The sequence below is a fragment of the Oncorhynchus kisutch genome, linkage group LG8 (genome assembly GCF_002021735.2).
Source record: "Oncorhynchus kisutch isolate 150728-3 linkage group LG8, Okis_V2, whole genome shotgun sequence".
NCBI classification, from domain to species: domain Eukaryota; kingdom Metazoa; phylum Chordata; class Actinopteri; order Salmoniformes; family Salmonidae; genus Oncorhynchus; species Oncorhynchus kisutch.
In genome coordinates this window covers 19,088,103-19,112,449 of record NC_034181.2, presented here as the reverse complement: position 1 = coordinate 19,112,449, position 24,347 = coordinate 19,088,103, and the positions used below count along the sequence as shown (strand labels likewise).

The 24,347-nt window shown below is 41.7% G+C and overlaps 1 protein-coding gene across 2 annotated transcripts; it reads right to left on the bottom strand.

The window, feature by feature from the left end:
* Positions 1–9,489: 9,489 nt before the first annotated feature.
* rabl6b (RAB, member RAS oncogene family-like 6b) lies at positions 9,490–22,934 on the bottom strand. 2 transcript variants are annotated; one of them, XM_031829754.1, is made up of 17 exons: positions 22,617–22,934; positions 21,536–22,028; positions 19,803–19,937; positions 19,212–19,259; positions 18,953–18,982; positions 18,093–18,145; positions 17,855–17,943; positions 17,288–17,428; positions 16,968–17,073; positions 16,644–16,747; positions 16,017–16,420; positions 15,062–15,209; positions 13,788–13,991; positions 12,866–13,181; positions 12,395–12,599; positions 12,050–12,108; positions 9,490–11,909 (listed from the first exon to the last, which is right to left on the bottom strand). In XM_031829754.1, exons 2-17 carry the CDS (start codon positions 21,663–21,665, stop codon positions 11,709–11,711), a joined length of 2,373 nt encoding a protein of 790 aa, XP_031685614.1. In that variant the 5' UTR covers positions 21,666–22,028; positions 22,617–22,934; the 3' UTR covers positions 9,490–11,708. The 2 variants fall into 2 exon arrangements, with proteins under 2 accessions (XP_031685614.1, XP_031685615.1); XM_031829755.1 differs by lacking the exon at positions 18,953–18,982 and having other exon boundaries at positions 22,617–22,895.
* Between the last annotated feature and the right edge of the window lie 1,413 nt (positions 22,935–24,347).

The following is a 24,347-nucleotide window of genomic DNA, read 5'->3' as shown; positions in this document are numbered from 1 at the left end:
GATCTACAGCTACTGCCACTGAAGAACCAGAAGAATTTCAGAGAACTGCTTTGGGATCCTTGCTACAAGACGCAAGGATCCTATAGAAAGCTGAGACCATTGTGAAGGCCTGCATGGCCCTCCACAATTACCTGCACCACAGACACTAGACATTGACAACACAGTCATCAACACAGTACATCCACCCCATGTTTGTTGACCACTCCATAACCTCCATGGACCTGTGTCCAGGAGAGTGAAGACAGCTTCCTGGACCAAAAAACATGTAAATGTTGGGAGTGTGGATTGGAAAACATGTTTACATACATTCTCTTATTCTGGTTGATGTCTGTCATGTTGAGCTACACAAAATGGTTTTTCTGTTCTTCTTATTCACACTTTACAAATCTGGCCTTTCAGTGGAGACCTTGCTGCTATAGTACATGGGTGAGATTGAGTGTCCAACTGTAGACAATAAGGACAGACCCCCCCAAGACATTAACCTAATCTACAAAGTGGTACAAGTTTACTGAGTGATTGATTCAAAACAGTAATATTTTCTGCCACAAGTGCAAATACAGTTGCAGACCTTTTAGATATTTATTTACTATCTCAAGAGGAAAAGAGTGATAAGTAAAACACAGGGTAAAAGTGTGGTGAAAGGGGAAATAAGAGAACAAAGTAAACACCAGTAACAATAATTATTTCCTCAGTCAATATAAAAAATCATGCAAAAAAAACTGTAAATTACCCACCACCCTTACGTGTGAATAAGAAAAAAAGCACACAGCACACGTTTTTGGAGTGAGACGGAGGGCTCTGTATCACTCGAGAGCGGATGGGGCGGACACTGTACTGATTGATGGCCCTGTGAAAGTACATCATCACGTCCCTGACAAACGGGAGACATTGATCAGCTGGAATAAATACCATCCATGGTACCATGACATCGAAGATGGCCATTGCTGGACACTGCTGCCGTTTCTGTAACTCCTGTTGCCGTTTCTTTAAGTCATCCACCTGCTACATAATGTCAGTGTCCAAAGGAACCTCGGCTGTCTTCCTCAGTTGGCCATTGGAGCTGGGTCAGGAAGATGGAGCGGAGGTTGATGAGTTGCAGGGCAGAGAGCAAGGGTGCGCCTGGACAGTACGTTGGGTGTTGGTGAGAAGGGCATTGGGGAAAGGGGCCGGGAGGTGAAGAATCAAGAGGCGATGAACCACTTGTAGATAGGCCCTCAGGGCTCTGCTTTGTCCAAAACACCAGCCCCTCCCAAACCTACAAGCAGATTGTGAATACATTAGAATACAATTCACACAATCTTAAAACATCTCCATGGGCTCCTATGAGATAAAATGTTTACCCAAAATAACTGATTTAATAAACATCTCAATCTAATTATCACACTGTCTGTTTTCAGATGTTTGAACTAACCCTGCTATTCATTATGATTTGACAACACAGGCTCTATAACAATTTCTTCCATCCAGAAAAGAGCTGATTCCTCATGTTCTAACTAGGTTGGCTAAACATAAGATATCATGACGAGAATATACCGTCTGGCATATTGATGTCTGACGATGTTTTTACGTGAACACGAAGCTAATCCAGTTGTCAGACAATCGGCGGGACACACACGAGCGGCAGCCCCACTCCTCGTCTCCTTCACCCTTTTCAGATTGCGAACGGGTCCGGAATCCTTCTTCATGTCTCTTTGATATTAATATCGGGTCCGGAATCCTTCTCCATGTTTCTTTGATATTAATAATGGGTCCGGAATCCTTCTCCATGTTTCTTTGATATTAATAATGGGTCCGGAATCCTTCTCCATGTTTCTTTGATATTAATAATGGGTCCGGAATCCTTCTCCATGTTTCTTTGATATTAATAATGGGTCCGGAATCCTTCTCCATGTTTCTTTGATATTAATATCGGGTCCGGAATCCTTCTCCATGTTTCTTTGATATTAATATCGGTGTTCAAATTTCGTGCTATCTCCCTCCATCTGTTGTTTTTGCATACTTGCCCCAATCAATACAACCGTATGGAAGGGTTTTAAATGTTCTCCTATTCTCACCAGCTCGCACAGACGCTCCTCAGAAATGCACATTGACATAACTGCACATAGCAAATCTCAAAATAAAAGCACAAGAAAAAGCTTAATAGCAGACCTTTCTTCTTCTTCAGTATATTGGCGATCGCACAAGTTAATGGGGCATCCTGCCACCTACTGTGCGGAATGGAAACAGGATTCCCCAAAATGCAACAAAAAAACAACAAAATAAATACAAATACTACCAAACTACTAAAAAAAATACATAAAATATAAACTAAGGGGAACCTGGGAGGGCGGTTCTTGTGGTGCCAGTACCCATTGCAAAATCTTTAAGACCCAAAAACGTTTCTGCTGCAGCCACAATAATGTCCAGTTTCGTAGACTTCTTTGAGACTTGTGTCGTACAGTTTATAACTGTGGCAATGAACGACACATAATCCACCTTTTCAACAAGCAGGGTATCTTTTGACTGGCAGCAAACATTTATTACTGGCTAAGGTGCGTCCACTACCATATCTTCCCTAGCATCTTTTGTTTTCTCAAATATTTTAATTGCCTCCGCATAGGATATTCAATTGAACGCTCTAAATTTTGCCACCTCAACCTCCTTCACCTTTACAGGGCACTCCAGGAACTCGGGATCATGACTCTCATCACAATTGCAACACCGGCGTCCTTCTACACACCATTCTTCAGTATAGTTGGTCTGTCTGCACACACATGAAACATGGCCAAATCCTTTACAATTCTTACACTGCAATGCTTTGGGGGCAAAAGCTCTTACAGCCTATCTTATATAACCAAGCTTCACATGCATAGGTATTTGCCCTTTATCAAAAAACAACAGGACCGACAGACTTGTATTTATTTTTCTCCATTCACCCATCGGGTCAGACGCTGTGCACCAACCACACCAGAAATTCTCTTCAGGTATTCAACCTGAACATCAGTTGTCACCTTTGAGATGACTCCTTTGACGGTTGATCTACTCCGAAGTTCAAAACACAAAACTTCTGTTGTTCGGATTCTATTGAGGCTCACTGCAATCTTCCTATGTTCTTCAGAAATACAATTCATCAAAATAAGATCACTCAAATGGGCCAAGAGAGGTCCTGGATGGAGGTCCTGGATGGCAGGCAGCTTAGCCCCAGTGATGTACTGGGTCGTATGCACTACCCTCTGTAGTGCCTTGCGGTCAGAGGCCGAGCAATTGCCATACCAGGCTCTCGATGTTGCAGCTGTAGAACCTTTTGAGGATCTCAGGACCCATGCCAAATCTTTTTCCTGAGGGGGAATAGGCTTTGTCGTGCCCTCTTCACGACTGTCTTGGTGTGTTTGGATCATGTTAGTTTGTTGTTGATGTAGACACTGAAGAACTTGAAGCTCTCAACCTGCTCCACTACAGCCCCGTCGATGAGAATGGGGGCGTGCTCAGTCCTCCTTTTCCTGTAGTCCACAATCATCTCCTTAGCCTTGGCTAAATTGAGGGATAGGTTGTTATTCTGGCACCACACGGCCAGGTCTTTGACCTCCTCCCTATAGGCTGTCTCATCGTTGTCTGTGATCAGGCCTACCACTGTTGTGTCGTCTGCAAACTTAATGATGGTTTTGGAGTTGTGCCTGGCCATGCAGTCATGGGTGAACAGGTAGGACAGGAGGGGACTGAGCACGCCCCCCTGTGGAGCTCGAGTGTTGAGGATCAGCGTGGAAGATGTGTTGCTACCTACCCTCACCACCCGAGGGCGGCCCGTCAGGAAGTCCAGGATCTAGTTGCAGAGGTGTTTAGTCCCAGGATCCTTAGCTTAGTGATGAGCTTTGAGGGTACTATGGTGTTGAATGCTGAGCTGTAGTCAACGAATAGCATTCTCCCATAAGTGTTCCTTTTGTCCAGGTGGGAAAGGTTAGTGTGGTGTGCAATAGAGATTGCATCATCTGTGGATCTGTTTGGGTGGTATGCAAATTGGAGTGGGTCTATGGTTTCTGGGATAATGGTGTTAATGTGAGCCATTACTAACCTTTCAAAGCACTTCATGGCTACGGACCCCTTCAGATATATATATATATATATGTAACGGATGTGAAACGGCTAGCTTAGGTGGTGCGCGCTAAATAGCGTTTCAATCGGTGACGTCACTTGCTCTGAGACCTTGAAGTAGTAGTTCCCCTTGCTCTGCAAGGGCCACGGCTTTTGTGGAGCGATGGGTAACGATGCTTCGTGGGTGTCAGTTGTTGATGTGTGCAGAGGGTCCCTGGTTCGCGCCCAGGAATGGGCGAGGGGACGGTCTAAAGTTATACTGTTACATTGATGCTGTTGACCCGGATCACTGGTTGCTGCGGAAAAAGGAGGAGGTCAAAAGGGGGGTGAGTGTAACGGATGTGAAACGGCTAGCTTAGTTAGCGGTGGTGCGCGCTAAATAGCGTTTCAATCGGTGACGTCACTTGCTCTGAGACCTTGAAGTAGTAGTTGCCCTCAGTCTCTCGATGTGCAAAACTGATAGAGACATACCCCAAGCGACTTACAGCTGTAATCGCAGCAAAAGGTGGCGCTACAAAGTATTAACTCAAGGGGGCTGAATAATTTTGCACGCCCAATTTTTCAGTTTTTGATTTGTTAAAAAAGTTTGAAAAATCCAATAAATGTCGTTCCACTTCATGATTGTGTCCCACTTGTTGTTGATTCTTCACAAAAAAATACAGTTTTATATCTTTATGTTTGAAGCCTGAAATGTGGCAAAAGTTTGCAAAGTTCAAGGGGGCCGAATACTTTCGCAAGGCACTGTATATATATATATATATCAGCGTGGTCTAGTTCATCCTGATAACCTTGTAGTCCTCACGCAGATGACTAGGGACCCAGGACATCTTTTTTTTTAGTGTTTGAGTGTTTTTCAGAGTCAGTAGATAGGCCTCTTTAGTGTCCTAAATTTTCATAACTGTGACCTTAATTGCCTACCGTCTGTAAGCTGTTAGTGTCTTAAAGAGTGTTCCACAGGTGCATGTTCATTAATTGTTTATGGTTCATTGAACAAGCATGGGAAACAGTGTTTAAACCCTTCACAATGAAGATCTGAAGTTAATTGGATTTTTTCGAATTATCTTTGAAAGACAGGGTCCTGAAAAAGTTTCTTTTTTTGCTGAGTTTATCTTACTATACACCAGGGGTTCTCAAACAGGGGTCCGTGGACCCCTACGGGTCCCTGGTGTATTTGCAAGGGGTCCGTGAAATAAAAAGTGTTATGAACGTTTCCAGTAACTTTACATATAATATAGAAGGGGCAGGGGTCCCTGAGGACCACTCAAAACCTTGCCTCAAAATATGAAGGCGTTCCTGTACCCAAAAAAGGTTGAGATCCACTGCTATACCCACTACTGAACAAAAGAACCAAACATATGTTTGCGGGTTTCAATGGATCCAACAAATTGCTTGCAGATATTTTCCCTCTTGAGACTGTCCAGCCTGTCTTTATGTACATTACAGACAACTACGCTGTTCAGTCTCTCTTGGCCCATGCTAGCCCATAGCCAAGTCTCCAACCTGCGGAGTGCACTGAAACTCCTCTCAGCCTCACATGAAAACACTGGCACTACAAACAAAATTCTGATCAGCACCTCAACTTGGTCAAACAACCCCCGCACCTCCACTGGAAACCTCCTGAGATCCTCTGCTGCCTCTCCACTGCTGCTACAGGGGTATTTGTTGCAAAAGAGAAGCAACTGCACTGAAAGATAATCTATGTTTAGCTCAGGGTACTGATATAGAGGCTCATCCAACTCCCCCGTGAGAAGCGCTCTTTCCAACTTTTGCAGGACGTTTAGACTGTCCTGGTCAAAACGGTCGCCAAACTGAACCTTCACGCAATCCAACACTTCTGCCCAAATTGATCCACTGCTTTGCCAGCAAATCGTCTTGAGTGTGTCTCAATGAATTCAATGGAGTCAATCAATGTTGTTGCTTTCTCATACAGTGCAAGGAAGCTTTCGTCTTTTCTCTTGCCCCTAAGAGGTGACCACACACAGTCGACTGCAGCCTGCATACCAGAGACAGTCGGAGTTTCCTTCTGCAGTGAAATGTTTAGGCATTCAAGCTCTCCAAGAACAGCAGAGGCAAGTGTGAGGCCCAACAGTCTTGCCTTTGCTGAAGTTCTCAAATAAGCCACTGGCAGTTGAAGCTGTCTTGGATGCAGTTTTTGCCATCTCCTCTAGGCTGCTTAGTACCCGCTCATACTGCCCTAGCACAGCTCTAATAGCAGCATTCCGCACAGTCCACCTTGTTGGACATAGGGGTTTCAGGGTAGTCAGATGTGTATCTTTGGACGTGGCAATTGATTCAAACATGCTCTTAAACTTTCATGACTGTGACATCGGCTGATGTAAAAACGGCTTTATGAATACATTTGATTGATAGAGGACACCTAACTGATGGACACAAGAAAGGGAATCCCGGATCAGTGGGGAGGCTGAGCAGCCAGCTTGTGTAATCAGATTTACACAGTGTGCTCCACAATGCACATAGAGGGCTAATGGCTGCCGCCTCTTCACAATTGCCTGTGCACTTGTCTATTTGCCTGCCATGTTTGAGGCACCATCATAACTCTGCCCACGTAAGCCAGACATGGGCAAATTGAGCCTCAACAACACATCAGTTGCAATTTCGCATTGCCCTCGCCTGTTGTCTCCGACACCCTGTATAGCCCAATAAACTAATTGTGAGGGACACGGTCATGGTAAACATAATGCAGGCAGACACTCTCCTGTTTAGCACCAGACATCTTGAGTACCATCAACAATTACTGAAAATTGTACAATCGGAAGAGACCTAATCTCAGTTGCAATGCCTCGAATGACTATATTGGCCATGATGTTCAGAATTTCATTCTGTGCTTTGGGACCTGTGTACATTGTGGTACGCTGTTAACCACTTCAGTAAAATGGGATCATCCTCTTCTGCCCGAAGTTTCAAAATCTGGTATAAATTCCAACCGTCATCCGTGTGGCCTCTAAAGGCTTGTCCCCGTCTTGCTACATGCCGCACCAAACTAATAATTTTCATCAAGCAATGCCTTGTGTCTTCCTGCTGTTTACCCCACGCGCTGGATAACTGGGCACTGGATTTATCTGGTGTACTGTTACAGTTACAAAGTGGTGGTGGGTTTGGAGGTTTTGATGTGCTGTGAATTTGGCTCTTCTGGCTCTTCTCCAGTTCCTAAATCCTGCACTAATGAAGGCAGCATCCGCTCTTTGGCCAAAAGATGGCTGGCTTGAAAACCCTTGGCTACAGTGAAAACACAACACTCCTTTTATTGATGGATTATGATGTGGCCAGAGGAAATGGCAAAACCATCTCTCTTGAAACGTCAACACACTGTTGGCAAGAGTTTGCGGTTCTATAAATTGTGGGTGTGGCTGATATGGTTTTGTGCCATCACTGAGGTAACTGGACAATGCTGTGTCACTGTCCCCTATACTGGTGCTGCTGGCAACAAGGTTGACACCTGGTCCTGCCGTGGATGTGACACTGTCATCTGAAGTCTCTCTCCCTTGCTCTTTCCCTTTCACTACCCTCACTTACTCGCAGTCTGTCTCCTAGAAAATAAATAAGGTGTTTGCCATACTCCTAACTACCGGTACCCAAAACTACACAATCACAACGGCAATACGATTGCCTTAACACAAATATAGGTTCAGTCACTAGTTTAAGTTGAGAGTTGGGGTATCCATGGCATCGTCCAATGATGTCCCTATTTTACAAGTCTAAAAAAGAGAGAACCGAGAGAAAAAGAGAGAACAGCTCTGCTGTCTGTGTGCCATCTGTTGCCAGCTCTGCCTAATGACATCATTATGAAACATTTCAATTAGCATTTCATTTCTTTCTTATGAACACAACTAGTCTTTGAGATAATAGACTACTGTGGTTCTTACTTTGTGTTTTGGTGTACTGAAAAATGCTTTGATGTCTGTCTTTTTTCTGCCATTTTTCTACCTGGCTGACTACACACACATATACATACAGTGTGCAGGTTATTTACAGTAGGAGATGAGCTTCTATCATTCTATAATGGGTTTCGATCTACCAGGTTGCTAGCTAGTCAGCTGGCAAATGTGAAACGGATTGCAGTGACAAGGGTTGACAGCTGTATGAGTTAATTTAAACAACGTAAACTGCAACCTTTTGTAATTTTAATATAGTTTGTTTTCTTTTTATACTGGCTGGCTTACCACAATAGATGAATTTGCAGAGCTAGCGAGCACCAATTATGTTTCTGTGGTGTTTGCTACAATCTTTGCTATCGTCAGTTTACTCCAAGATCGCCACACAGGTGCTTCGAAGTCCCCTAGCGACAATTTAGCTTTTGCAACGAGACCATTAAATATATTTAAGACAATGGTAGAAGAGTGTAGTTCTGTTCAGTTTATCGCTAACCTTATCACAGGGACTTCGAAGCACTACAGCTGCATGCTGATCTTGGAATAAACTGACGATAGCAAAGATTCCATCTTTGACGACGCCACATACATGGAATAGGTGCTTGCTAGCTAATGTTTGCTTTAGTTTGTTCCATCGGTTTGCTCGCTAGCTCTGAAAATGCAGCTATTGTGTGTGTGTGAACCCTGCCAACATAAAACAAAATCGCTATGGTGTGTTTGACTGGATTAACCTCACGTTAGTTACGTGCATTGAGTGCCTTTCAGACGGTAACTAGACACTAACACTCTGTCACCTTGCCAGCTAAGGCACACTACATTGCATTGCTTGCTTCATTGACTCGAATTCAAACAGTTGAAAAGACTGGTTAATGTTACTGTAGCTAGCTAACATAAAGAGTGACCTGTAATTCAATGCAGCGAAAATGAAGACTGATGACGGTTGTGTTTTATTGTATTGCGTGGTAGAAGTAAAGAAATCTCTTAACATATCCTTTGTTTGAGCTACTTACTGGAGGTCAGCCACCAAGGACAGACTGTCAGATTCCCACACATGGACAGTACCTGCATCATGTGCCACTGCTGAGGGGTGGGGGGCAGTGGATGAAACCATTGAGGCAAAGGGCAGGGTCGCAATCTTTTGAAATTTAAAAACGAGCTATTATGAGCTATTATAATCAGCACAAGTGCTTTCATTGCATATTAGTGTGATTACATAGTTATGTTTAAAGTGATATATTGGGGGGGGTGACAAATCATATTTTTCCCAGAATGGGGGGGGGGGGGGGGGTCGTTTAAATTCTACAAAATCTGCAAAACAAGACATGCATTACTGCTTTTTACAGTTACAAACTTGTAACTTATTCGAATCTAAAGCCATTGTATTTAATTGTAATATACACATAGCCTATCCTGTACTTCACTTTCATCTGATAAACTAAATGTTAAGAAAAGTTACTCTGCTCCCTGGTGGTAACAAGAGCTAAGTGCTGATTATATTTGTTTTGTTGTTGTTCGCAATAAGCGTTCATTATTTTCAAAGCAGTAAAAATGAAACTTATTTCGATGAAGAAATAAGTTTGCATTTATTAGACAAACCAAACACAGGTTCACATCCAGTGAGAATATGGAAACATTTCATGGGATGAAAATAAAATATACAAATTGTTCCTTTCAATACATTATTTTGTTATTGCACAACATAAGTCTCATGCTTCAATTGGAACTGTGCTTTTAGCATTTTGCTATGAACAACCCAATGACAACTAAACAAGGAAGAAGATCACACAGTATTCAAGATCAATGCATTGTTTCAGATTTTAAAACATACATTTTACATTTCATTTTGATATCAGACCAGTAAGAGTGCACTGTAAACTGACAAAATTAACATCTAAAAGTTTAAAAAACATACATTGTAACATTGTGGAAATAAAATGTATGTCATTCCTGAATAACACTTGCATTTATTTCCTTGTCTGATATGCATATGAATGCATGCTGCTCTTAATTAAATTGATGGGTGTCTGTCATTACAGAATAGCATGGTGGTCTTCGCAAGGTAAACAGATTGGAATTACTCGTTACTTTTTGTGATGCAACTATTCAACCTGATGTAGCACACTAACACATGGGAGATCTACACATTTGGAGTAGCCAATAGAACCCTTTGTATTTCAGACAAACCAGGTGACATACATATGACCTGGTTGTAATCTTAGTATGAAACAATCCCCTTTGTATTTCCTCATAATAAAAAATTGGTGAAGGTAAATAACTTTGAGAGTAGTATTAATGAAGCACTACTGTTGTCGACATGTTTCAGGCGATAAAAAGCTGCATTCAATGTTAGTAGGCTGCCTTTGAAATATCTCCAAGAAAAACAGCCATTGCAAAAAATAATATTTCAAATGAACTTCAAAACGAGACAGTAATGCTTAGTTAAAATAATAGGAGTTTTGAAATGCAGAACATTTATGAAGTAACAATTAATTGTTTGTTTTGCCTTATTTGTGTAAGCAGTTTATTACTTCAATTATTCATAAATTGTTATTGTCTTTACAATATAAAACATGATTCCAATCCAAGGTCCAAGCAGCAGCTCTGAATAAAAGCAAACATTTCCATATATTGTGTGTTGGGCTGCCGAGGTTGTGGTACTGGCTCTAATTCAAAGTACACATATGATACGTTGGAGTAGAATACAGTTACAGTTCACCTATCGAAGGCACCGGACATCTGTCTGATGCTACTTCCTGTCAGTTCGGATGCAGTTCAATTGACTTACAGTAAGAGCACTTAACACATGGTTGGTGTTTGTATGCAACTTCCTTTTAAGGCAAATAAGGAAAACACACTGAAAATGTGTACTGAGGCACGAAGTCTGCATCCTAAATGGCACCCTATTCCCTATATAGTGCATTACTTTTGATCAGAGCCCTATGGGCCCTAGTGAAAAATACCACCCTATATAGGGAAAAGGGTGCATGGTGTCTTTTGGGATGTAGACAAAATAAAACTACGGTCAGTTTAGCTGTAAAATGGTACATTGGGGAACCTGTTCCATTTTGGGGGAGTGCATTATCATATAAACAGAGATAGCAGTTCTTTAGGCTAGATTAAAGCAGCACAACTTCCAACAACCATTACATCACTGAGTCAGAGAAACACAACCAGTGGATCAAAATAAGAGGGCAATCTTCAATATGTGAAATATGACCATCTACCTTGAAAAGGCTCCACGATGTAATATCTACACTGCCAATCAGTCAAGCAATTCTTATAGGAAATAGAGGACATTCAGACAAAAACATGTTAGCCCTGCCTAGCCCTTTTGGAGTGGTTCACTTTAGGTTGGCATCTTTTAAAAAGTTAAAAGGAAAAACCGTAAGCAAATACAAATGTTAGGTTAAATGTTCAGAAAATAAAAAAGTAAAATCTTTCCTTAGTGGCTCCTTGATCTTACCCAGTAGTGATCATATAGTGGGTGTAAGTCTCCTTCCTGTTTCTCATCTCATCCAAAGGTCAAGAGGGTGATGTCATCAGTAGTGCTCATGGGAAATAATATCAATGCAACACACAGCCACCAGAGTCTAGGTTTTTACCTGGGAATGGGTGAGCATGACAATGGTTATGGCTTGCGATGCTGCTTGTGCACAAATGAATCTGGTTCTAGGAACCAAAAGGTTTCAAATGACAAGTTGGGTTCTGCAGCTCTTCAGAGTCAAGTTCCAAAAAAGGAGTACTTGGGTTCTAGAGTTCTTCATAGTCTCCACCCTCTCGATTTTCTGACCCCTCCCCTCCGGCCAAGAAATCCTCCAAGTCATCCACATCCCCGGTTTTCTTGGTCCGAGATTTCTTCTTTTTCTTCTCTTTGTCATCTCCTGTTCCTGTCTCATCTTTCTCTTTTTTCTTGTCCTTTCTATGCTTCTTCTTGCTGCTCTTCTCCTCCTCCTAAGAAAAAAGGCAGAATAATTTCACAGAATGTCAGATATTTTTCCTTCTCCAAATGTATGCCTACTATGCTGTATACAGTAAACACTCGCCACTTCACTTGACAAGATAACCATCTGAAAAGACATCCACTCCCTTACCTCTTTGTTTTTCTTCTTCTTTTTCTTCTTTTCCTTTGAGGAGTGTTTGCTTTCCTTCTCTGAAAAGCAATTTGTATAATTTGAGCAATAAATACAAAGCAATTTTGTTTCATAATGTGATACACTTTGGTACTGTTCTCGGTCATGTGCTACGTTATTATTCTATGGTACTGGGTCATATTCATTAGATAACAAATGGAAGAAAATGGACTGAAACAGGGTAGAACTACCTTAACTCTTGTCCAATAAGACACTTTTTTTCTTTTTACGTTGCAAACCATTTTAATACAGTATGCACTGATGAATACGACCCTGTTCTCGATACATTTGTGGCAGTGGACTTGCCTTCTAGGTCCTCACTGCTGTCCTTGGCTCTGGGGGCCTCCTCAGTGAAGTCCAAGCCAAACAGGTCTGTCTCATTCTTGCTCTTAAAGGAGGGCTTCAGAACTGGCGTGGCCTTCAGAGGTTCAGGGATCAGAACGGCTGGAAGGATGTCATCATCTGACAGCTCCAGATCAGACAGTACTTCATCCCTGACTGGGAAAACCTCCTGTGGATGGATGCAGAGGGAAATAATGATATCCCACAAGTTCAGACTATCACATATAGATTTTAACCATGTATCCTAACATAAAATAACAATCAAATCATTTATTGAAAATGTGTATTACACCCAAATGTATAAAATCAATATTTCACAAATGCAGCACTACATATTTTACCAGGAAAGTCATTTCTATAGGTTGACAACTACTCAATCTAACCATGATGAATTGTAACTTACAACCCTAAATAACATCCTTTTGCCATAGCTACCTTAGTTATCTTCTGGATGACCACCTCCTGCTCAGACTCAAAATCAGGATCATCCATGATGAAGGAAAGCATCTGTTCAGCAACAGGGGCCTCTGGGTCAGAGTCTGAACCCTCCACCCCAGGGCTTCCCCCCTTCTTTGCTCTGGGTGGGCCTGGCTGGGGGCCTGGCTGCTCCAGGGCTACTGCAGGGATCATGGTGAGGGAGATTGGCTCTGCCTCCAAGAGGACAGTGTTCTCCAGGAGCTGGGAAGCAGGAGTCAAAGGCTCCGGAGCTTGAGGCTCCATGGCATGGGGCATTATGGACTCAGTGCCCAGTCTAAAATGGAAAACAAAAATACCACTTACAAACACTGATTATTACTATAAATTACACTACATTAACAAATATGAATGATATAAGAGGGGCGTAAAACAGAAATGAGACTACATTAACAAATATGAACGATATAAGAGGGGTGTAAAACAGAAATGAGACTACATTAACAAATATGAACGATATAAGAGGGGTGTAAAACAGAAATGAGACTACATTAATGGATATGAACGATATAAGAGGGGCGTAAAACAGAAATGAGACTACATTAACGGATATGAACGATATAAGAGGGGTGTAAAACAGAAATGAGACTACATTAACAAATATGAACGATATAAGAGGGGTGTAAAACAGAAATGAGACTACATTAATGGATATGAACGATATAAGAGGGGCGTAAAACAGAAATGAGACTACATTAACGGATATGAACGATATAAGAGGGGTGTAAAACAGAAATGAGACTACATTAACAAATATGAACGATATAAGCGGGGCGTAAAACAGAAAGGAGACTACATTAACAAATATGAACGATATAAGCGGGGCGTAAAACAGAAAGGAGACTACATTAACGGATATGCTGGACATTTATTTGGGGCTTACTTTTTCAGCTCTGATTCACGGTCAAGGTGGTCATCCTGCACGGCAGCGGGTGCTGCTGGTGGTGCTTCCTCCTCATCGCTGGACATGGTGAAGTCTTTACTGGTGAGAAGGCCCAGGGTGCTGGGCTGGGGCAGCTCTTTGTCATCTGGGTCTAGTTCATCCTGATAACCCGCCACCATAGGGTTCCCTCTGTCTTCTCCCTCACTGGGGACACACAACAGAGCATCTAACGTTTTTATTTTCACCTTTTTAAATATATGTATTTTAGACAGAGCAGAATGGTAGAGGCATTCCAGTGTTCTCTCATCTCCAACTAAAACATTGTTGGTGATTCTTAAATCCTTAAATCTTCCTCCTTCAAAGGAAGCGTTGAGTAAATAGAGCCATCTGAAAACTCTCACCACAGATGGCTTCTCCCAGATGGTACTGTGTACTGTTAACTTACAGTATACATTTTCTATCCAGTAGGGAAGGAAATAACTAGTGGCAATTTTTTTATTTTACTGTTATTTTACCAGGTAAGTTGACTGACATTGTCATTTACAGCAACGACCTGAGGAATAGTTACAGGGGAGAGGAGGGGGATGAATGAGCCAACTATAAACTGGGGATGATTAGGTGGCCATGATGGTTTGAGGGCCAGTTTGGGAATTTAGCCATGACACCGGGGTTAACACCCCTACTCTTACGATAAGTGCCATGGGATCTTTAATGACCTCAGAGAGTCAGGACACCCATTTAACGTCCCATCCAAATATAGACAGGCCCTACATACAAAATGGCACCTTATTCCCTATATAGTGCACGCATTTTCGCCAGAGACCTATTTAAGATGCATCTAGGGACATATAAATAAGAATAAATAGAAAGGTAGTGTCCATTCAAGTCAATGTTGGCATAAGGGTGACCTGGCGGCCATCGCGAGTGTGCCTTAGGAGCAAAGCAGGAAGTAAAAGCAGGAAGTAAAAGCAGGAAGTAAAAGCAGGAAGTGTAACGATCAATCTGTGCTGTGATTTGATGAATCAACTTAAATGACATTACATCAAAATACATTCCATTGCATGAGCCATATCAGGAAGCATCATTTGAATGAACATTCTACATTACCATGGAAATTATTACATCACAATACCAGGAGGACGTTGCGAGTGTACCCACGAGTTTACCAGTCAAATTGCCAAGGTTAGAAGTTCCAAGCCCATTCTATTTATTATTATTTCTATGGCCAGGGACACATTCGCATCTGTGAAAGTAAGAACTCTGCTACTGCTTACCTGTCACTGTCCAGTGCAGGTGCTGGCTGGGGGACCTTGACTTTAGAGGGGAGGCTGTCCTCCAGGAAACTTTTATCCAGACCCTCGTCTGGCACAAAGTCATCCACACTCGGAACTTTAGCAGGACACACAGGGGAAGGCTCTGGCTCTGCAGACAGAGACAAAACAGTGATCAAAAGAGCCTTGATGCGTAAATGGCATCCTATCCCCTATTTAGTCCACTACTTTTGACCTATATAGGGAATAGGGTGCCATTAGGGATTGATAATTTTATCCTTTAACACCACAGACTTACACTGATATTGGTACAGTGATAACTCACCTCAGAATCCATGTTTTTACCAGCAATACATGAAAACAACCCAGCACAAATGAGGGGAGAATCTAGAGCAAACAGAATGCTTAAAACCTGCTAAACTGTATTGGGCTAAAAGATCAATGTTACCTCCCTCAATACAAAGTGTTGTTCTATACAACTGTCAAAAAGAATCTGGCGGTTACCACATGGAAGGTTCTAGCATGCAGTTTTCCTTAATTCAGTTTTTTATTAATCCCCTCAGATGAGATTCTAGTGCCAAGCAGTGCAATGGTCCTTACAAATACTTCACAAAAATCCAATCAATCATTCACAAAGATTTCCTGTGACTACTTCCTGGTCTGTACACACAGGTTTTACATGCATAGCTTAGTCCTTTCCTAAGCTTTTTGGATACAATATTGGACAAAACACACTGTGACAACAAACAGTTAAAAGCAGTGTTTGGCCATCCTATTGCCATTGAACAGAACATTGTCTGTCATTTTCTGTTAATTTCCAGATGATTCTACATGTTAAATTCCCACACCATACAGGTGATCGCTAGCATTCCGTGGCCACTCAGTGCTTCTGTCCATTCGTCAGTGCAGTGTGTGTTTGTTATGGAAATAGTCAAATACTGATGCAGCGACTACTTACCTGGCATGACTGCAGGGACTTCTGGGGCAGGGGCGGAGCCAAAGAGACGTGAGATGAGGCCACGTTTCTGAGGAGGCGGTGCCTGGGCAGGGGGGGATGGTGACGGTCCAAGATGATCAGGACTCCGAGCCTGCGTCAGAGTGGGGGACTGAGGCTCAGTGGTGGGGGAAACCATCCCGGCTGGCAAGGCAGGAGGTGGAGGAGAGGGAGAAGGTGAGAGAGACTGGAGGTTAGGAACCTGGGCAGCGATGGGTGGCTGCTGAGGGGTCCCAGGGCTAGAGCTGCCAGTGGAGGCCCCACTTGGAGGGACGATGGGGGATTGGGAGCCCGAGCAAGGGCTCTGACCGTTGGCTGGACAAGGTGAACCATAGCCTTTATTGCGGGTCTCCGTATTCTCCAAGAAACTGCAAAACAATGGGTGCTGTGTTGTTATTATTGGCAAATCAGTGCTGCATCAAGGAAAGAAACATTAAAACATTTGCTATAAGTGTTAAAGAACAACACAAATACACTGCTATCAAAGCAAATACACATTGTGATAATCAGTGTACATGCCAAAAACTGATCAAGTATAAATATCACTGAACACGCCAAACAAACTGATACAGAGTGAAAATATCATATTACATTTCATAGTTTTGATCCTCAGTCTCCTGCTGCACGCAGAGCTCCTCCAGAGTGGCGTCCATGTCTAACTGGTTGGTCTCGAGCTGCCGCAACAGAGTCTCCCTCTGTAAAGATCAACAGAGGCTTGGAATGACTGACCATGAACCAGAGCACTAATACTCCTTTCACAAGCACTCTCAGAAACCCTTTCACAGGGAGTGGGTAGTACTTAGTCTGTGCCTGCTGTATTACTGATGTGATTTCATGACCTCCATGAAATTCACAAGATGTATTATGAAATATATACCTATGGTCATAACCAATGTAGTCAATGCTAGAACTAACCTGCAGTTGCAGGAAAGGGATGTTGAAAAATCGGTGTAAATATTTCAAGCCAAATCCATTCTTCATAGAGGCTTCAGCGTAGTGAATATAGGAGGAACCCATGGGTCTGCAAGAAACCATCAGTCAAGTATATAGACACAGCTTATGACTACTTGTAATTGTTGCAAAATGTAGGCAACATTCCCCAATTTCCCAAGTGTTCCAAAAATCTTGGTTGGGGGATCCAGGATTTTGTTCTTATTCCCTCCTGATTTCAGGAAAACCAGCAAAAAATTATTTGCAACCCAAATAAGACTAAAACAGGGAGTTCAGTTAACTACCTATTGAGATTAGCAATAACCTGGCGGATGTCATCAGGTAGGATGACACGGTGGTCACCCATGTCCCTGTGGTTGCCTAGGACACACACAGGAACATGAGTGGGTACTTTGGGTAGTTCTCTCAGGATGTAGTTGAACGTCCTGCAACGACATAAAAATAATAATAAAACAAACTTATAGCTATTGTTTCTCCCTATGTGAATAATTACAAATGTGTGTCTCCCCATACTTGGCCAAGTTCAAAGTAAATACAATGGTAATCCGTTTCACGCTGTTCTGACTTTGAAGCTAAGCTGAGTCAGATGCCTGCCAGCGACTGTGGGCTAAGTGGTTCATGGCCACACACCGGCTTACTGAGACTTAATCCCCCATGCATGTTCCATTAGAGTTCATTGATTTATTAATTGAACCATGGCTCCATCCCAAATGTCCCCCTATTGCCTATGTTGTGCACTACTTTTCACCAGGGGCCTATGGTCTCCTAAATTCTACTTGAATATCTGCCATTTAATGTAAACCTTGTAACTAATGTACTGGACTGTTCTATAATGCACAACACAGACTGACCATTGCTTGGTGATGTCAAACATCATGATCACACCGTTGCAGTTCTTGTAAACGTCAAGGAACTCTGCATCCAAGGCCACCTCGTCAGACTATAACAAATCAATTGTTATTATTTAGATAATTGAAAATAAATGAGTCTTATGAGAATGTGACCTTTGTTTACCACTACTATACAAAAAGCTCCCCAGTGGGACTCTTTAGATAAGCCAAATAGAGGAATCTTAAACGTGATAGTCACCTCTTGGGGTTCATTCTCCACTTTCAAAGTGTCCCCTCGTTTTTTACCTCGGCCTGTGAGAAAGCAGAATGTCAAGAAGCTGCAATTCAGAACATTAAACTGGACATTACATTGAACTAATGCTGTCAAGCATTACAACGCGAGAAAGCCATGTCATAGAAATAAAATCCCTCAAACGGGCATCCTCATTCAAATCAATGAGTCTGTAATACAGTCAGAGGGGCTATGCCAGTTCTAGTGATTCTATTTCTATGAACCATATACATACAGTATGATTAAACATGGCATTATTTTAAAACAAAAATGTGAATTCCTTTATTTCTAGCTTTACCGTCTGCCAAGTGCAACAAATACAGGATTGCCAGAAGCAGAAAAGCTCTTATGTTCTTATTGGCAAACACATACTCAATTCTCTTCTTTTAAAAAGAGACAGTAGCTCCAGGTTATAGCATACAAAGTAGTCAAACAGTCATTTTCTTGCAAGCAATGAGCAATCTTTTTATTTCAGCCACACTGCAAACTAAGTAACGACCAACCTTCACAAGAGGGACAAACCCAGTGCACATAAGCAACTCATTTCTAGGAACAACAGATGTAGGATCTTAATTTGAGCCAGTTTGCTACAGCAGGAAAATAATCCTGCAGCAACAGCAAATGTGAATTGTATGTGGATTATAATTGATGGACATTTTTGCAGGGTATGATGGATTTTACATTAGGGGGAAAAAAAGTGGAAATTACAATCTTCAGAAGCATTTTTAATCCTTAAACACACTACATGTTTTTGCATTGCAGGAAAGTTCTCCTGCAACAGGGAGATCAAATTAAGATCCTACATCAGTGCACACAGTGACTCTCACCTACACCCTCAGGGAGAGGGTATTTTTGGCCTGAGGCAAGTGCAAAAGAGGAGCAAGAAAAACAACATTAATATTGCGAGGAGAAAAAAATTACACAGAAACAAGATTTATGTATAAACATTTCTGAACAAAAAAATAGTAAAAGTATGGATGGACAATGGGATAATACATGGACACTAATACATCAGTAGAAACAGTAGCTATCAACTGATTGACTCATGAGTCACATACATTCACCCAACAAAGTCATCACACTCACCTTTATCCACCACGTCCCACACCTCCACCTTGACCACGTCATCAGTGGCTGAGATACAGAGAAACAGTCATCACAAGCCTCAACTGACAAAGCCTCACATACTAAAGCACAAACTACTATGTATCCCAAGGCTCTGTGCGCACATATGATAGCTGGGAAAGGCAAGCTGGAAAAAGTTGTTTCTGTACTACAGGTGGAATTGCATCATTACCCATGGGCCTCTTTATTAATCACACGGTCTGAGGAGGGAAATTGTTTGAGGGAATAGGCCTACTGTGGTCTGGATGTACACTAGAGATTGTTTTCACTACCCCACTAACGCCACAAAACACTTGTAGGCAAAGCTACTGATCTAGCTAACTACGCAATACTATTTCTCAAACATAGTAGGCTTAACTGGATATTATTTACCTTTATATGTGCCATGTTCAACTGTGAATTACAGTTGCAGAAGTAGGAAAAGTAAACTTCAGAAGTATATATTGTTGGCAGGATTAGAGATAGGTTTTACCCTGGAGTGAATAAAAAAAATATAGGACTAAAAGCGTTGATCAAGGTGTGAAGTAAAGTGTAGAATCCCAGTTCTCTTACTTTTGTAGTTCCAATGGATGCTGGTTGCCTGGATCTCTTGAGTGGGGACGTAGTCATCCGTGAATTTCTTTCCTTGCAGTCGATGCCATAGAGTGCTCTTTCCAGTATTTCTGTCTCCACGGATAACTATTTTCACTTGGGAGAAATAATAAAACAAAGAATGACTAGCCTACCTCTTAATATATGTACAGTAACCTACAGTACCAGTCAAAAGTTGACACACCTACTCATTCAACGTTTTTTCTTGATTTTTACATTGTAGAATAATAGCGAAGACATCAAAACTATGAAATAATACATAACACATATGGAATCATGTAACAACCAAAACAGTGCTATTTTTTTTATTTTTATATGAGATTCTTCAAAGTAGCCACCATTTTCCATGATGACCGCTTTGCACACGCTTGGCATTCTCTCAACCAGCTTCTTGAGGTAGTCACCTAGAATGCATTTCAATTAACAGGGGTGCCTTCTCAAAAGTTAATTTATGGAATTTCTTTCCTTCTTAATGTGTTTGACCCAATTTGTTGTGTTGTGACAAGGTAGGAGTGGTATACAGCCGATAGCCCTATTTGGTAAAAGACCAAGTCCATATTATGGCAAGAACAGGTCAAATAAGCAAAGCAAAATGACAGTCCATCATTACTTTCAGACATGAAGGTCAGTCAATCTGGAAAATGTCATGAACTTTGAAAGTTTCTTCAAGTGTAGTATGAAAAACCATCAAGCGCTATGATGAAACTGGCTCTAATGAGGACCGCCACAGGAAAGGAAGACCCAGAGTTACCGCTGCTGCAGAGGATAAGTTTATTAGAGTTAACTGCTGGTTGCAGCCCAAATAAATGCTTCACAGAGTTCAAGTAACAGACACATCTCAACATCAACTGTTCAGAGGAGACTCAGGCATTCATGGTCGAATTTCTGCAAACGAAGAAGAGCATTGCTTGGGCCAAGAAACATGAGCAATGGACATTAGACTGGTGGAAATTTGTCCTTTGGTCTGATGAGTCCAAATTTGAGATTTTTGGTCCCAACCACCGTGTCTTTGTGAGACGCAGAGTAGGTAAACGGATGATCTCCGCATGTGTAGTTCCCACCGTGAAGCATGGAGGTGTGATGGTGCTTTGCTGGTGACACGGTCTGTAATTTATTTAGAATTCAAGGCAGACTTAACCAGCATGGCTACCACAGCATTCTGCAGCGATATGCCATCCCATCTGGTTTGTGCTTAGTGGGACTATCATTTGTTTATCAACAAGACAATGACCCAAAACACACCTCAAGGGCTATTTGACCAAGGAGAGTGATGAAGTGCATCAGATGGCCTGGTCTCCACAATCCCCTGACCTCAACCTAATTGAGATAGTTTGGGATGAGTTGGACCACAGAGTGAAGGAAAAGCAGTGAACAAGTGCTCAGCATATGTGGGAACTCCTTCAAGACTGTTGGAAAAGCCTTCCTCATGAAGCTAGTTGAGAAATTGCCAAGAATGTGCAAAGCTGTCATCAAGACAAAGGGTGGCTACTTAGAATCTAAAATATATATTTTGATTTGTTGAACACTTTTTTTGGTTACTATTATTTAAACATTTTGTTGTATTCACTATTATTCTGCAATGTAGAAAATAGTAAAATTAAAGAAAAAACGTTGAATGAGTAGGTGTCCAAACTTGTGACTGGTAGTTTACTATATCATATAATGCTATATGCATAAAAAAAAATACAACTTACTGTTGTACTGTACTCCTTTGGCAAAGCGTCTCTGTAAACTATGATTCATGGACTGCATACCAGCGGGGATGTTCTTGTCCCTCGGCTGGCCTGGTTCAGAACCAACTAGCTTCTTCAGAGCTGAAAACATCTCGACAGGAAGCTGATTTTACTAACCCTCAGTCAGAAATGTGTGAAATACAGTAATGTTTGACAGAACCCCCAAAATGATGGAAATTGTGTAATATTGGATGATGATCTAATCAACACAAGTAGGCCTAAGCTATCAATCCAAATTGTCAAAGTAGCACTGCATTACTGTGGTACACAGAAGTAGCACTACACCCCATCTGGAAGATGTAACGTTATTGCCAGGTGGCTAGGCTTGCATATTTCAAGTTCGTTAGGACCAGATTTTTCTACTAAAACGATTCCCGCAAATCTCTCAAGGGCAGACAATAACGTTAGCTTGATCAGCCGTTTCTTCTCTCATGTTGTCTCAGGTTACCATCACCTGCCAGAAAGAAACCACAGAAACAATTTTAACTACTTATTAATGTATAATTTCCCCCAGTAGCCTACTTAGCTAGCTAGCTAACGTGAACTAGCTTATTGGGGAGAACCAGGAAAACTGCTTCTTGAAAATTATGATTTTTCAACTGAGCTAAATACTAGTTAATAAACACCAGCATATTTCTAAACGATTGTCAGTAACGTTAATATCAGCATTGCTAACAATTCTTCGTGGGCATCGTCAGCTGAGACGTTGTAACAGTTAGCTAGCTAGCCGGCAAACAGTCTGGGGATAGCTAACAAATTAGCTCGCAAGCTAGTGATGCTGATCTACAGTAACTTAGCTAGCTATCAGATATTCCCTCTGTTCATATTCGCTATTTCATCGACGTTTTTGCAATTGCACCTGATATGGTCACACTCACCTGTACATCTGCTGCCATTACTAACAGTAAATACTAGCTGGCTAGTTTATATTGACGATGTGGCTGGCTAACGCTAGTTAGCATCACGATAAGGTACCGTTAACCAATGTTACTGCTAGCTAGCAAGGTAAATTGGCAGTGCTGATGTCCTAAAAAATACCCACCGGCAATCAAAGTATTCTTCAATGTAACGTTAGCAAACGTGACATGGTTATTTCAAAATCCAGCTCTTGATAAATGTGAAAGACGCTAACGTTACACATTCCTTAGCACTGAACAGCTTGCTCCCTGAGGTGGAATCATTAGTCAAAATAATTTCGTTTTGTAACTAAAAAGAGAGTTTTCTATTGGACAAATTCGTTTACTTCTGTTTAAGAAACGTTTGGCAACAGAATCGGCCAGTGGTTGCTCAGTGGGTTGTACCAGAGAGGAAGAGGAAGAGAGGCCCAACTCGGTGGGAAATCTATCTTCCTCCAGCAGGTGGCGTTTTTCGTTGTTTCACCCACCAAGCAATGAGGTCAACGAGAGTGTTGAAATTGGTCAACAAAAAAAATGAATTACTTATTTTTACGTGAGGTTAATTTGATTGAATAGAATTTTCGTAATGCTTAAGTACGAGTCTTCTGATATAGTGAACAAAAATATAAACGCAACGTGTAAAGTGTTGGTCCAATGTTTCATGAACTGAAATAAAATAAAAGAGGCCAAACATTTTTCATATGCACAAAAAGCTTATTTATTTCAAAGCAGACCATGTGTATGCTGGTGTGCTGATGTCAACCTTGTGAACAGAGGTGGCGGTGGGGTTATGGTATGGGCAGGCATAAGCTATGGACAAAAATGGCATTTTATCGATGGCAATTTGAATGCACAGAGATACCATGACAAGATCCTGAGGCCCATTGTTGAGTCATTCATCCACCGCTATCACCTCATGTTTCAGCATGATAATGCATGGCGCAAAGATCTGTACACAATTCCTGGAAGCTGAAAATGTTCCAGTTCTTCCATGGCCTGCATACTCACCAGACATGTCACCCATAGAGCATGTTTGGCATGCACTGGATAGATGTGTACAGCAGCGTGTTCCAGTTCACACCAATATCCAGCAACGTTTCACAGCCATTGAAGAGGAGTGGGATAACATTCCACAGGCCACAATCAACAGCCTGATCAACTCTATGGAAAGGAGATGTGTTGCACTGCATGAGGCAAATGGTGGTCACATCAGATACTGATTTTTTCTGATCCACACCCTACTTTTAAGGTATCTGTGACCAACAGATGCATATCTGTATTCCCACTCATGTGAAACCCATAGATTAGGGCCAGATTAATTTAATTCAATTGACTGATTTCATATTTTTTTTATTTTACCTTTATTTAGCCTTTATTTAACTAGGCAAGTCAGTTAAGAACAAATTCTTATTTTCAATGACGGCCTAGGAACAGTGGGTTAACTGCCTGTTCAGAGGCAGAACGACAGATTTGTACCTTGTCAGCTCAGGGGTTTGAACTTGCAACCTTCCGGTTACTAGTCCAACGCTCTAACCACTTATTTCTATTACAGCATATTTGATGACTCTCATTCCTATTCCATTCACCTAGTTCAATGTAACAGCGATAGGCTTAGGCTACGACATGATACTCAAAATGTCCCTATATGCATCATGAGGTTGCTACAACCTAGCCTATGAATGAAAGTTTACAACTTAAGTGCACACAGGTCGAGCGACAAATTTGTAATCAAGTTGAACGCCTTGCACACTCTTGCCTGCATCTAGCTGATATAGGGTGTAATCATTAGTCCAACAGTTGCGAACAAGACAAATATTGGACAAATTCAGGTAACTTTATCCACGTTATGTTCCGTTTGCTTCCGTTTAAGAAACGTT